Source organism: Neophocaena asiaeorientalis, unplaced genomic scaffold, assembly GCF_003031525.2.
Source record: "Neophocaena asiaeorientalis asiaeorientalis breed wild unplaced genomic scaffold, Neophocaena_asiaeorientalis_V1.1 scaffold70, whole genome shotgun sequence".
NCBI lineage: Eukaryota > Metazoa > Chordata > Mammalia > Artiodactyla > Phocoenidae > Neophocaena > Neophocaena asiaeorientalis.
In genome coordinates, this window is record NW_020175410.1 from 11279609 (window position 1) to 11295268 (window position 15660).

A 15660-nucleotide genomic window follows, 5' to 3' on the forward strand; every position below is an offset into this window, starting at 1 on the left:
TTCAGTGGCCAGTATTGTCTGGGGAAAGCTAGATTTCCCATAAGATTTAAGCATAGGAGAACTGTTCTAAGAAAAGCTTGAAGATATAGGTGGGGTTGTTTGAAACTGAAGAGTTACTACCCCAGGGGTTGGGGGCGGGGAAGGGAGGGACAGTGGAAGGGCCAAGAATAGTATAACTGTAAGTAAGAGAGTGTGTGTGTGTGTGTGTGTGTGTGTGTGTGTGTGTGTGTAAGAAAGGAAGGGGAGAGGGAGAGCAAGGGAGAAGGTAGAGTAGGAAGAAGGAAGAAGGAGGGAGAGAGAGAGAGAAGGAAAGAATTTAAACTGATTATAAGTGGAAATGAGGGTACAAGAAAAGATACAATATTGTTGATGTTGATATACATCAGAGTGATGGGGGAAGGACACAGGGAGGAAGTGGGCTGAGTTTTGTAATTGGTATAGAATAAACCAACCCAAAGTTTTGACACAATGACCTGGGATGCAGCAAAGGCCCAATACATTCAGGATGCCTATTATTGGTTGATAAACACCTGGTTTTTCCAGGAGAAAGAGCCACTGTTCAAGTTACTGGAATGAACTTTTTACAATATTTGGAGAAAAGGATTCACATCCAAATCTTTGGACATATCTGTAGGAACACAATAGGTCAGAAATAGTAAACTGTATGAAACTGGTTCCCCTATGTTAATTCTTGGCTGATTATTCTCTTTGTCATTACATAATATAATGGATGTAGGATGGGAGCAGTGCAATAAACCCATACACCCCTCTCTCTGCTTTGAGGAGTGTTGATTATATATAGAATAGGACTAGAAAGAACCTTCACAATTAAATATTTTAATTTCCTCATTTTATAAATGAGAAACCTGTAGTACAGGCAGCTCAAGGGACTCAAACAAAGTAATACAGCTTAGTCTCTTGCATTATGCTTTTTGGTCTAATTCCTTCTCTATATATTAAAAATTGAACATCGGTTCTTCCCATATTCCCATTTGCAATGGCTTAGATGACATTGGTAATCCCTCAGATCAGATAATGACAATACCTGACAGTGTGAAAAATCCCAGAAATCTAAAAGAAATTTAGAGCTTTGAACACTTTTGTTAGGCCTTGAGATTTTAGCTTCCATGTGAAAACGTTGCTTTGATATGTGTATATGTGCATACTTATTCTCTATATTTTAAAGGGATTAAAATATCCAGGCATGCCAAACTTTGCACCAGATGAGCCAGGACAAATCTTCTTGCTGGATTTAAATGAGCAAAACCCAAGGGTCCAGGCACTAAACATCAGTGATCGTTTTGACAAAGCATCATTTAATCCACATGGGATCAGTACTTTCATCGACAAAGGTAAAGCTTGAATGCTTAAGAATAAGGGGAAAATGAGGGAAATACAAACCACTCATCCTCAACTATTCAACATGTATGTGAAAGGAGGGAAGATGCCATTTTACCATGAAGATGTATATTTATAAGATAATAAATATGTATCAAAACATTTTTTAACGTCATGTTAAAGAGGGGGAGACTAGACTGTGGTCACACCCTCTTTCTCCTACCCCCTTTTCTTCTCATCTGACCATCAAAACCATTTGGGATATTGTTCTCAGAAATCTAACATATAAACTAAAGGCCCTTTGAAAATAATCTCGTGACATTTATAAAGCAACATAAAATGAAACAATGGATGAATTAGACATTGTTAAAATTAAAAAATTCAAAAGACACCATCAAGGAAGTGAAAAAACAACCTAAAGCGTAAGAGAAAAAGATTTGCAAATCAGATACCTGATGAGGCTTATATCCAGAATATATAATTTTTACATCTCAACAACAAAAAGACAAATATCCAGTTAAAAAATGGACAAAGGATCTCAGTATATCTTTCCAAAGAGATACACAAATGGCCAATAAACACATGAAAAGATACTCAGTATCCTTAGTCATTAGGGAAATGTAAATCAAAACCATAATGAGATACCACTTCACACCCATAGGGTGGCTATAATTAAAAAAAGACAGACAGTAACAGACATTGGCAAGGATGTAGGGAAACTGGCATCCTCACACTTTGCTGGTGGGATTGAGGGCAGTCACTTTTGAATGCAGTTTGACAGTTCCCCAAAATGTTAAAGGTAGATCTACCATATGATGCAGAAACTCTACTCCTTGGCACATACCTAAGAGAACTGAAAACATAGGTCTATACAAAAACTTACACACATATATTCATAGCAACATTACTCCTAATACTAAAAAGGTGAAAATAATCGAAATTCCCATGAAATGCTGAATGCATAACCAAAAGGTAGTATGTTTATACAATGGAATATTATTCGGCAATAAAAAGAAATGAAGTATTGATGAATGCTACAACATGGATGAACCTTGTAAACATTATCCTAAGTGAAAGAATTCAATGACTAAATGCCACATATTGTATGATTCCATTTATATTAAATGTGCAGAATAGGCAAATTTATAGAGACAAAAAGTAGATTAGTGGTTGGCAGGGACTTGGCGGGGGGGATTGGGGAGTGACAGCCAATGGACATGGGGTTTCTTTTTAGGGTGATGAAAATATTCTGGAACTAGATAGTGGTTATGGTTGCACAACTCTGTGAGTACACTAAAAACCACTAAACTATACATTTTGAAAGTGTGAGTTTAATGGCAAGTGAATTATATCTCAAAAAAGCTATTGTAGAAAACAAAGCATAGTTATGAATACACTATATATGCTTTAAAACAATAATTTCCAATATTACTTCTTACTTTATAGTTTATAATTCCAGACTAACTTAATTTTTAGATATTTGTGGGTCCACAGATCATGTAGAAGATAAGAAGAATGAAACCTCACTAGTAGTAACTATTAATATGTGAAGGGAAGGCCGAATGGAAATGTTGCAAATCAAAATTTTAAAATAAATGGTGTTTTAATTCTTCCAAATACATACTGAAGTTACAAGGCATTGTTAATTGTGAAGTTAAATTTGCTAGAGTGATTTAAATGAATAAAAAATGACTAATAATTATCTCAATCCACTTATCCAACCAATCAATGTTTCATTCTTTCATCTGCACCAACGGACTTATTCATTTTTAAACTAATGGGTACCTTTTAAAATGCTTGAATACTATTTTACTAAGTAGGTTAAATATTCCCCTGAAATCTAATATATGATGTTTACTTGCCTAGCAAGCCCTTCTTTAAAAGATAATTGTACCTAACAATTTTATATTGCTTTACAGTTTATAAAGCACTTTATATATATTTTATTCCTCAAAATAAAACCCTGGGCCCAACCTTGACTCTTCCCCTCTCCCCGTCGCATTCAGTTAACTAGTTACAAAGTTCTGTCCAATTTAACCCTCAAATATCTCTCCAAGCTGCTGACCTCTCCCTATCCTCACTGCACCATCCCAGTCCAAGTCTCCAACATGTCTATCCTAGATTCTGCAGTGGTCCCTGATTGCACTTTCCCTCTTATACCAACTCAAGCTGTTTTTATAAGCAAGCATTATTTTTTATACAAATCTGATCATGTCACTCCCTTCTGAAAATTCACCATATTGTTCCTGTCACTCTGAAGATAAACCCCAAATCTCTAGAATGGTTTCTAGGCGCTACCCCTACATATTCTGGCATCTGGATGCTCTCTCCAGCCTCAGTGGACACCACTGTCTCCCTGACTCTCTGGACTAGTCACACTGGATTTCCTTTAGTCCTGCAGAATGCTGCATGCCTCAGGGCCTTTGCATCTGTAATTCCCTCTGCCTGGAATGTCTTTCCATTGATTTCTGGCTTATTCTTTTTCATCATTCAGGCCTCAGCTTAAATGTCACCTTCTCAGGGAAGCCTTCCCATCATCTTAATTCAGCCTGTGAACCTTGCTATATTTCTTCTCAATGAACTTCCTCTTTTAGCACTCATCAAAATGGTAATTAATGCTTTTTATTAATGTTAAAAGATAACAACCTTCTTTCCCTCTCCCACTATTGCTCTATAGTGGCTCCTTCTCTATAGTGGGCTCCTTCTCATCTCTAGATCCAAGCTTAACTGTCACTTTTCAAGTGGGTGCAACTGTATGAAGAAGGCATATCTCCCCATTCCCATATTCTTTTATTTACTAATTATTTCCTTCCTGTTTTCTTCTCTAGAATGTAACCATCATAAAAGCATATGTGACTTGTTCATTGCTGGATTCCCAGAGTCTAGAACAGTGTCTGCAGCATGTTAGGTGCTCTGTGAACATGTGTTAAATGAATAAATGAATGAACCCTATGAGTCAGGCAGGGCGCAGATACTGATAGTTTTATAGATGGAGAAATGGAGTTTAGAGACATGCAGTAAAGTGTGACTTCACTTCTGTCATTAGTAAATGGCAATGCCAGAAGTAGAACCCAGATGGTCTTAGTTCTAATCCTATGTCCTTAATTCAGGTGAAATTTGGGCTCCTGGCTCTATTTAAATAATTTGAGAGTCATCACTTTTTTGCCTGACACCCAACTAGACATATGATGCTTCACTGGAGAAGGTGTAATGAGTGATCAGATTGGCCTGGGATAGTGTTAGAGGTGGGTTTTTTGTAAGGGGGGGAAGGGGAGGTGAGGGTTGGTTTTGGTTTGTTTTTTTTTTTTTTTAAGATGGGACCAGTTTACAGATTAATCCTCAGGCATATAATCAGGCTTTCAGAAGTTAAGTATGTTGTGATTGACAACTTATTTTGTTAGTGACCTCCCTTAATTGTGTATTTAATTCATAAGGCCAAAACATTACACATAAATTGGCATGAATGAGAAGACAGAAAACAAAAGTCTTCTCACCAAGCATCTCTTATATGAAAAGAGGCCTTAAGAAGGGGCTAAAGCCAGGGCAGCAATGTATTTTTCATGCTGTGTCCAGCAAGAGTGTCTTGTCGAAGGGCCATGTGAGGGCTAAATGCTACTCAGGTTCTGCTTGCCAAGTCCCTGGAACAGAGTTGCCATGCCCTGGAACAGAGTTGGGTCAGACCAAAAGAAAGATTCATCTGCGAGGGAGCACTTTTCCTTAATTCAGGTAAAGGTGCCCATGTGGTTCAGGGGCCTTGAGTATAAGCCCCACATCTCAGGGCTCTGGCTTGCCCCGCTGCATGATTGGAAACCCCATCAAGAAAGGAACTGGGGAGATGAACGCAGATCAAATCCTGAATGGGAGCATGGGCCCAGGCTCTTTCAAACTCCAGAGTGCATCTGACTTAGAACTCCTGATAAGTCAGAAAACAGTACTCTGAGAAGCTAGAGTACTGCCCCCAATCCTGTTCAACAGCAGTTCACATTCCGGTATGAGAACAGATAGGTGAACATTCCTGAGGTTGGTTGTACCTAAAATTGGCTAATCTATTTTCTTCTACATTTGTATTTACATTCCACGTCTACTGGGTTCATGAATAACTAAATATCGTTACTGCAACCACAGGTAGGTGACTTGTGTCAGGAGTTCATTCTCTACCTGGGAAATGTTCATTTTAAAATATTTACACAGGCCTGACACTTCTTGAACGTGTGTTGCAATGTAGGCAGTTCTCACAGAAAAGAATTCTCGGGAAAGCTTTGCTTGCTGTACCCACTTCTCTTGTTGAGGGGCCACCTTGGGAAACCGCATCCGTGTTTATGCACCACTGTAGTTCTTCATCTTCCTGTTAGAGAGGGTGTGCAGGTGAGGCTGAAGGGAGCATTGCAGAAACATCTGGGCTTGGCTTTGCCACTGGGTGGTGATGAAATTGCTGATGAGTTATTAACCTTCTGAGTGTCAGTTTCTTCAATAAAATGAGGATTCTGGCATTTGTTTGACTTACCTATCAGATGGGTTGTGAGGATCAAAGGCAAGATGTATAAGAAAAATCCTTGGACATGACCAAGTTCTACACTAGGTGTAATAATAGTTGCAACAGAAGCAAACTTCTTGGAAATTATGTCTTTTTTCCACTTTAGACCAAATTGTTTATCTTTATGTTGTGAATCATCCCCACATGGAGTCCACTGTGGAGATATTTAAATTTGAGGAACAACAACGTTCTTTGGTACACCTGAAAACTATAAAACACGAACTTCTCAAAAGGTATGGAATTAAAGTATTTAATTTGCGCCTCTGCTGTGTGCTTTGTTTTCTTTAGTTCACAGCCTTTGTTAAACTTTTGTTTTGAAGCTTTTTCTTCTAAAGCTTTCTAAAGGTTCTCATGGTGACACTGCCCAGCACCTCACTAGAAATTGCTGTATTCGGTATTGAATATCTTTATATTCTCCAACTTTTTGAAAGCATTTTAACCCTATAAAGTTGCTCTAATTCCATCCTCCATAACATAACAGCGCAGAACCTGCTATTGGGCTCTTTAAACACCCACACCCTTTAGTTGTCCTGGTAGGTTGTATTCTGAAAGCCATACCCATTGGGTGTTATAACCAGCCTCCAGAAGGACCATTCCTTTGTTCAAAGTTTTAAAGTAACATTTGAAAAAAGGCCTGTAGGCCTATATAAAAATTCACATTTATTAAGTATTGACTATGTGCCAGGCACTGTGCCAAAATCCCTAATTCCCTTTCACTCTCACAACTGCCTTCAGTAATAGGCATGAGTAAACAGAGACTTAGAGCAGTTTGGGGTAAGTTACTTACCCAAATTACATAATTTGTAAGTGGTAGAACTAGGGTGTAAACCTTGACCCATCTGAATTCAAAGCTGGGCTCTTAATCACTGTGGTGAACAGCTTTGAGAAAAATTGTAAGTTTTTTACTAGTAGGTTGCCTGCTTCAAGCCTGTAACAAACAATGAAGAATCTTTTATAAAATGGATTCAATGCTGAAAGACTGGTTCTAAAACAGTAGAGGTTAATCTTTCCATGAGGTAGAAGAGTAGGGAAAGAAAAGGAAGGAAGTTCATCTTCTCTCCTTTGCTCTCTTTTTCAACAACACATTTGAATTTCTCCCCATAGAATTTGGGGGCAACAAAAGGAGAGGCAGGAGAAGTAAGAGAACTTGAAGTTGTTGACTTTTCCCATGATGCACTGTGCTGGGTTCTGAGGCTCAGTGGGGACCAGGACTGCCACTGCTGGGTGACTGAGAAACTGTGGACAAGTCACTCAGCCTGTGCTTCAGTTTTCCTCAGCAAAATGGGGATTCCCTCAAAGGCCTGACTTACCTACCTGGTGATTGTGAGGGTCAAATGCAATAACATCCCCTTGTGGGAACAGTGCTTCAGAAAGCACAGCCTGAGGGAAAACTCAAGACACAACTTCTTTGTTAGGGAGTGCCAGCCCAGGATGCAGAAGTCAGAGACCAGCCTGAGGCAGGGAAAGCAGAGTGTTATGGGTTGAATTGTGTCTCCTCAAAATGATAAGTTGAAATTTTAACCCCTGATATCCCAGAACATGACCTTATGTGGAAATAGGATCCTTACAGATGTAATTAGTTAAGATGAGGCTGTATTAGAGCTGAGTGCGCCCTTAATCCAATATGATTGATGTCCTTATAAGAAGACAGACAGACACACAGGGAGAATGCGTGTGAAGATGGAAAGTGAGATTGGAGTGATGCATCTACAAGCCAAGGAATGCCTGAGGCTACCAGAAGCTAGAAGAGGCAAGGAAGGATCCACCAGTAGAACCTTCAGAGGGAGTATGGCTCTGTCAACAATTTAATTTCAGACTTCTGGCCTCCAGAACTATGAGACAGTAAATTTGTGTTGTCTTAAGCCACCCAGTTTGTGGTACTTTGTTACAGCAGCACCAGGAAACTCATATGGGAGAGAGTCTATAGCAAATGCATTGTTAAGCCAGCTACTGCTACGTGCAACTGACTGCTTGAAATCATGGGATTGCCCTCCAGCAAGCAACATAAACCTCATTTCAAGACAATCTGGCCAAGATAAGAAAGGAAGAGGAGTTTATCCACCCTGCCCCCCATCTCTCAGTAGTCAGAGGTGTGCCTCAAGGGGTGTTAATTCCTGCACATACCTTTTTACCCATGTGCAAGGCAAGTCTGGTGATATCCTGTGCTTTGAATTTGACAGGGATGCCTGGAAATGGGAGTAAGAGGCCCATAACAGACATGAGGTAAGGCGCTATAAGGGTACACTGTGGAAAGTGTGTCAGATCCTGTGCAGAGCTGGTTGAAATAGTGCCAGCTAGAATAGGGCAGGCGTGGCTTTGAGGATCTAAAGAGGACCTTGAGAGGTAGATAAACACATACCCAAGCATTTCAAAGGGTAGAACAAAGTGCTATGGAACAAATTATGAGGGAATTTAACTTAATCTATGGTGATAATACTTTTTGGAAGAAGGACTGCGTAAGCTGAGACCTAAAAGACAAGTAGCCCAATAACATTGGGAGAGTCATTGTACAACAAAACCTCAAAGTATTTCCTGATTCATCCAAATTTTTCTTTCCTAAATTTAATGTAAACTTGTATGGATATAACTGAATCACTTTGCTGTACACCTGTAACTAACACATCATTGTTAACTATACTCTAATATAAAATAAAAAAAATTTTAAATCATAAATGCCACTAGAAAGGGTGGCACATTAACTTTATTGACAATATTGTGTATTTTACAAAGTTGCTGAGTAAAGAAGCTTCACACACACACACACACACACACACACACACAGGTTCAATCTTTTTTTTTTTTTACATTTTTTTCTAGTCATCATCTCTTTTTTTCTTTTCCAAAATAGAAATGATTTTGTTTTAATTGTTGTGAGAATGAGACTTGGTTCATTTAAAAATTTCAATGGTATTGAAGAACATAAATAAGAAAGAATAACACTCATAATCCCACCTATGCAGAGAAAATATAAAGGTCAGGATGAACTGGGTCTTGCTACAATAATAGAAAAGAAAAACCCTAGCATCTTTAATGGCTCAAACCCACAAAGTTTTGTCTTGTTTTCATACTCATGCTACATATCCAATGTAGGTGATTCAGGGAGTCAGTTTTATGGTGTCCTCATTTAGAACCTTAAGAGAGGACCACACTCTCATTTATCAGAAAAGTTGCTGGTTACTGTGGAAGAGTGAGGGAAGCATGGTGGATCTTGTACTGCCTCTTAAAGTCTCCCATCTCGGAAGCTACATAAATTACTTCATTTTTTTTTAACTCTTTTTTTTTTTAACATCTTTATTGGAGTATAATTGCTTTACAATGGTGTGTTAGTTTCTGCTTTATAACAAAGTGAATCAGCTATACATATATGTATATCCCCATATCTCCTCCCTCTTGCGTCTCCCTCCCACCCCTCTAGGAGGACACAAAGCACCGAGCTGATCTGCCTGACCAGCTCTTTATCAGCAACCTGCTGATGAGGTGGACAGATCAGAGCTTAAAGATTTTTTTCAAAATTAGGGGAATATGGTGGAGCTGCATATTAACAACAGTGGGAAATTACCTAATTTTGGGTTCGTTGTGTTTGATGATTCTGAGCCTGTCCAGAAGGTGCTTAGCAACAGGCCCATCATGTTCAGAGGTGAGGTCCATCTGAATGTGGAAGAAAAGAAGATTTGAGCCGCCCAGGAAGGGGACCGCCGAGCTAACCACCTGCAGGGACCTGGAGGCCCTCGAGGTGGGCTGGGTGGTGGGATGAGAGGCCCACCCTGTGGAGGCATGGTGCAGAAACCAGGATTTGCAGTGGGAAGGGGCAGTGCTCCAAGGCAGTGAATTGCTCTTCACCACCCTAGCTCCCACAAAACGGTAAATTTCTTCAGCCAACCTTTGGTATCTTGGAATCTGATCCTAGTCTATCATAAACTGCTTACGTTTGTACAATTTTACTTTTTGTGTTAATGGTGTGTGCTCCTTACCCACCCCACCCCCATTTTAGTCCTTCACTTCCAATTTTGTGGAATGATATTTTAGGAAAAATGGATTTTTAAAGAAGAAAAATAAAAGACTGCATTTCCCTGCTTTACTTGCATATACAGGCTGGATTTTAACAGTTTCCCCAAAGGAATGTTTCTTGCTTATTACTGACATTTGGTATGTTTCATTCATTGGAATATTTCTTACTTATTTTCTACCTGTTTCAAAATCCTGGGAGAATTACAGGATTTGATAAACATTTTGAAGGCAGGAAAAACCCAAATTGTCTCTTCTTTGAGAGTCAGGACTACCTTCTGGTGCAGAAAAATTGCCATTGGAAAAATTGACAATTTAGATTCTCTCTGGTATGGTTAAAAACTGAATAAAAGGTGTTAGTGGAGTTTTTCTTTGGATACACGATCACCAAACAGTTCCAAAACCTACTGTTTTTACCACTGAAATTTAAATTGTGAGATAGGTTTTAAATGTCTAGAATGCAACTGATAAGCTTTTCTTGAACTGTTAGACTTTTTTTTGAAGTAGAGTTTTTTCATGTTTAATTTGTATTTGTAAAAAAAAGAAAACAAAAAAATTTTAAAAATCTGAATAACATAAAACCAGAGCAAAACTGTTGTGCCTTCTATTTATCTTTGATTCCAGTCTTGGCAATTGTTTAAAGAATAATAATTTAAAAAAACCTAGATTTGTTCTATCAGGTTCAGAGTGTGTTGGGAATTACAGAATCCCTCTTTCACCTGTAAAAAAAAAAAAAAAAAAAAAAAAAAACTCGCAAGTCAATTTCCCCCTTAAAAAAAAAAAAAAAAAAAAAAAAAACAGTCGCAAGTCAATAGATTTGAGGTTTATTTGTATACTTGTCTGTTTTTGCTGATTTCTGTGGAAGGGAGGAGTGAGAAAATAACAAATGGCTAAAAGAAAATCCATCAGGGCAATGAAAAGTCATGTACTTTCTGTGGAATCCTTTAATCCATACTAGTTCATGTATACTTTTTCAAACTGATGAATTTATTGGTCTTTGAGATTTAGTGATTTTAAATAGCCCATGTTTTTTTTTCTTTTCCTCTCTCTGTCTCTTTCTTTTTTTTTTTTTCTTTTTCATTTTAGTGTGAATGACATTGTGGTTCTCGGAGCAGAACAGTTCTATGCCACCAGAGACCACTATTTTACCAACTTCTTCTTGGTACTATTAGAGGTGGTCATGGATCTTCGCTGGACTTACATTCTTTTCTACAGTCCAAGAGAGGTTAAAGTGGTGGCCAAAGGATTTATTTCTGCCAATGGGATCACCATCTCACCAGACAAGAAGTAAGCTCTTTTATAAATTCCAACCCTTTACCCTTGACGTTTTCATGGATTCCTTCCCTGAAGAAGTGCTTACTTCCTGAGACTTAAGTAGTCAATACATGTGTGGAGGGATCCAGCGTGGCCAGGGTTCACAATAAATGTGTGATCTTAAGCCAACCATGCCCTCTTGCACTTTAGGGTCCCCCAACAAAATGAGGGATTTTGACTCAAGGATATGAGGTCCTTGTTCCAGACTCTTATGTGACTAGAAAAGAGTATAAATGCAGGATACCTCTGCCCCTTATGAAGCTAGAGGGTCTTTAATCACTTATACTAAGTTCAGTTACCCAAAAGTTCTTATTGGAGAGGGAGACCCAACTTAGATTGGGCATTGGGATTGTATAAGTTTCAGACTTGTTGTACTACAACAGAATTTTCTATGAGAAGACATTATTTTATGCAGCATAAAATTTTATGAGAAACTCTTTTAAAGTGTTTTTAAAATGGAAGGTTATTTAAAAAGAAGAGTACCATGAATATTAAATGTAAAGGTGACATAATAAATAGAGATGATCCCTGTGGAAAACAACACTAAGTATTCTTCCTCTTTTTAAAAATAATTGTGACTGAGTTTCATGATCATCTGCTACTTCTTTTCAAGCACGAGTTTCTGGAAGTATAGGCTCTATTGGACTTATGAGAGGTCCACTTACCTCCATTCAATTTAAAGAATAAAGTATGATTCGTAACTGATGAGACTGAGCCTATATGTCATCTAGAAACACGATTCCATTACCTTATGGTCATATCTCATATTCAACGCTTACTTAAAGCACTTCAAGAGTATTAAAAATACCAGTCCATTATCTTTTACTGTGGTTTAGAAAGGCACTGTAGTGGCACTTTGAGCTATTGTGAATTTGTATACTTCTCCAAAATAAAAGTTAGTATCATCTCTCATTACTACTTGCTTAAATGTAAATGTTACTTACTTCAAAGGTATATCTATGTAGCTGATGTACTGGATAAGAACATTCATGTAATGAAAACACATGACAACTGGGATTTAACTCAATTCAAGGTAAAAGTACCCTGTCTTCCCACACAACGTGTTCTATTACATTGGTTCCCAAGCTTGCCCTGGGAATGCGCTCCCTGAATGAAGGAAATGAGACGGTTTTAGAAGAATGTTGGTGAGATTATGCTTGCACTTCTAAAATTCAGTAGCAAAAATCTAATTTCAGGAGCCAGAAGGAGCTGGTGGGAGGGAGGAGGTAGGGAAGAAAGTCAAAACAATGTCTTCACTACTTCCTCTTTGTTGGAAGGTAATCCAGTTGGGCACCTTAGTGGATAACTTAACTGTTGATCCTGACACGGGAGATATTTTGGCAGGATGCCATCCTAATGCCATCAAGCTGCTAATGTATAATACTGAGGATCCTCCAGGGTCAGAAGTAAGTTCTTATACTTCTCTAAGCTCATGGGAAAAGCGACAAGAACAATCAATTTGTTGAGGTGACTTGGGAGAATTTAGCAGGTCATATGTGATGTTCCAGAATTGAACAAATTCTGCATATGGGAAGAGTAAAGATTTGGGGCAGGATCGGGAGATACAGCCCATTAACCCCTTCACGTCACCTGGTGACAGTTTAACATCAGTGCTAAACAGCATATCCCATCCTTGCAAAGGCTGTACTTGCTATTGGGAATCATGGGAAAAGATGAGCTTGATTATTCATATTGACCCAGATTCCCATATCATAGTTCCAATCAGGATGTAGGCTCTGAGCAGGCCCTAAAGTTAGGCAAAGGGAGAGTCATATATGGAAACATCTTTCGTACTGCCCAACAGGAAGCTCCCATGAAAGGGTTTAAACGACTGTAGTCTCATAACAAAATTAGATTTTGCCCGCAGGTTCTATTATATATGATAGTGTTGAAGAATGTCTCATTTTATAGATGTTATTTTAAATCTCTTCTAAAATAATATCATATGCCATTGAATTTTATATGGCATTAGAAACAATAGCATAAAGCATTGCAATTTCTATAGCATTGAGCTTAAGAATAAAAAAACCTCTAGTGAATTTAAATACAGATATAAATTCTTGGCACACATACTAGCAGAGATTTTTTCACAAAAATTTACTGAGCACTTATAATGTACTAGTCTTTGTTCTAATGCTTAGAAAATAATCAGAAAACAAGACATACAAAGATCCGGGCTGTTAGGGAGGGAGAAAGACAATGAACAATAAGCATAAGAAATAAGTAAATTAGATAGTAAGTTTGCAAGTGGTAAGTTCTATGGGAAGAAAAAGCATAACAGTAAAAGGGATCAGGATTACTGTGAACAGAGGGATGGCAGGTCTTATTAAATATGGAGACTAGGCTATGCCTCATTGAGAAAGTAAAGTTTGAACAAAGAGGAGAATGTTTGAATCTAGGTTTGGGGAATTGGGAAATTGAGACTCAAATCCCACCCTGGTAATTGGCCCAGTGGATAAAGTAGAACATACAGTTATTCTGCTTCCAATATTGCTATTCTTTAGTATAAAAAAAGATTTGTTTCTTTTATTAACATACTAGTCACAACTTTTTTTGTTTTGTTTTTGGCTCTACCGCATGGCTTGTGGGATCTTAGTTCCCTGACCAGGGATTGAACCCATGCCCTCGCCAGTGAAAGCACGGAGTCCTAACCACTGGACTGCCAGAGAATTCCCTAGTCAACAATTTCTTGACAAAAACCAACAACAACCAAAAAAACAAAACAAAACAAAAAAACACCCCAAAACATCAAAAAATATAAAAAGAAACAAAAGTCCAGCCTGAGACTAGAACCTGAAGAATTGTTACCCTAAGCTACCCTGGCCTCAGATATATGCCCCCCAAAGTGATACATAGAACTTTTCTACAAATGCCCAACAACATCTGCTTTAAGAGAATGAAAATACGATCCATAGAATAAGAAAATTGTTTAGACTCTTTTTCATGTCTCCATTTTCAAGTTTAATCATTTGTTTATTTTAGATAAGACTTCTTTCTTCACAATCACTGACACCCTTTATTTTTGGTGGAGGCTAATGTTTTCTACATGAGCTCCAGCTTGAGTATTTCCATGTAACAAACCTGAGATAAAGTTGTAGGATCTTCCTCAAGATAAAACAAAAACAAAAACAAAAAAAACGAAATTCTATTTTAATAAGAGATGTTGATATAGACTTATGACTCGTGAAATCCTAATCCTCAATTAAATCCTAATTTAATTCACGTCATGCCCTATTTGAGTGAACTTCATCCAGGCTATTTGGAAACCTGAGCACTTACGTATTTACTGATTAGCAAACTAAACTGTGTAAATCCTGTGGATCAATAACAGTACTAGGCAGTGATGTGTCAGATTGAATTCCAAAGTATGCATTCTTTATGCTTCCTTGAGGGAGGGGTCCAGCTGTGAAAACTACCATCTACTGCTCTGGGTTGGGTTGGCTGGCTAACTGGTTGTCCCTTCATTATCTTGTCCCGTGTTTCCCTCCTCATCCTGAATGCCCAGTCAAGGGCAAGAACCTTTCCACAGAGGGAGCAACACTGTTCACTGAAGATTAGATAAGAGCATTCACGGTTCTTACCTCTCTCTATAGAGAAGTCTGAACTATCAAAATTGTGTAAACCATCTGCTGAGGAATTTGGCTAATGTGAGATCACTAGTCCACTTGAGTGACTAGATATCGTTAGGACACTGATACTTTCATCAGAAGAAGAAAAAGAAAAGATTGAAGATGTATGGATTTTAGCTTATTGATTTCTGAGAAACATATTACTCCTGGAGTATTTGGGAAGGAAAACATCTCTGATGGCTGTTTGTTCATAGTCTATTAATGAATGATCTTCCTTGACAGGTACTTCGCATCCAGAATGCTTTGTCTGAGAAGCCCAGGATAAGCACTGAGTATGCCAACAATGGCTCAGTGCTTCAGGGCAGCTCTGTGGCTTCTGTGTACCAGGGGAAGCTTCTCATAGGCACCGTATTTCACAAAGCTCTGTACTGTGTGCTCTAGAGTCCAGATATTCCAAAAAGTCTACATATTTGGTAAAAGTATACCCTTAATTATATAATGACTGGAACTGTAAGTAAATGACAATAAAAATAACTAAATAATAAATTTTTATTGGACACACCAATAAAAATGTGTCCGGGGGCTTCCCTGGTGGTGCAGTGGTTGAGAGTCCACCTGCCGATGCAGGGGACGCGGGTTCGTGCCCCGGTCTGGGAAGATCCCACATGCCGTGGAGTGGCTGGGCCCATGAGCCATGGCCGCTGGGCCTGCGCGTCCGGAGCCTGTGCTTCACAGTGGGAGAGGCCACAGCAGTGAGAGGCCCTCGTACCACAAAAAAAAAGAAAAAAAAATGTGTCCGCTTTTTCTCATGGATATAAGTAAAGAAGCAGAGATTACATAATATCCACCTAATTGCAAGTCAAGATAGTGACAGTCCAACAAGAAACTAAACCTCTTAAT

At 38.5% G+C, this 15660-nt stretch overlaps 1 protein-coding gene across 1 annotated transcript in view; it reads left to right on the forward strand.

The window, feature by feature from the left end:
- PON3 (paraoxonase 3) overlaps nucleotides 1–15214 on the forward strand; it is a 32628-nt gene extending 17414 nt beyond the window's left edge. Inside the window, exons 4-9 of the mRNA XM_024767062.1 lie at nucleotides 1187–1352; nucleotides 5979–6105; nucleotides 10964–11164; nucleotides 12143–12224; nucleotides 12469–12597; nucleotides 15043–15214. Of these exons, the coding sequence (XP_024622830.1) occupies nucleotides 1187–1352; nucleotides 5979–6105; nucleotides 10964–11164; nucleotides 12143–12224; nucleotides 12469–12597; nucleotides 15043–15201 (864 nt within the window). The 3' untranslated portion in view covers nucleotides 15202–15214. The remainder of the gene's footprint in view (nucleotides 1–1186; nucleotides 1353–5978; nucleotides 6106–10963; nucleotides 11165–12142; nucleotides 12225–12468; nucleotides 12598–15042) is intronic.
- The last annotated feature ends 446 nt before the right edge of the window (nucleotides 15215–15660 follow it).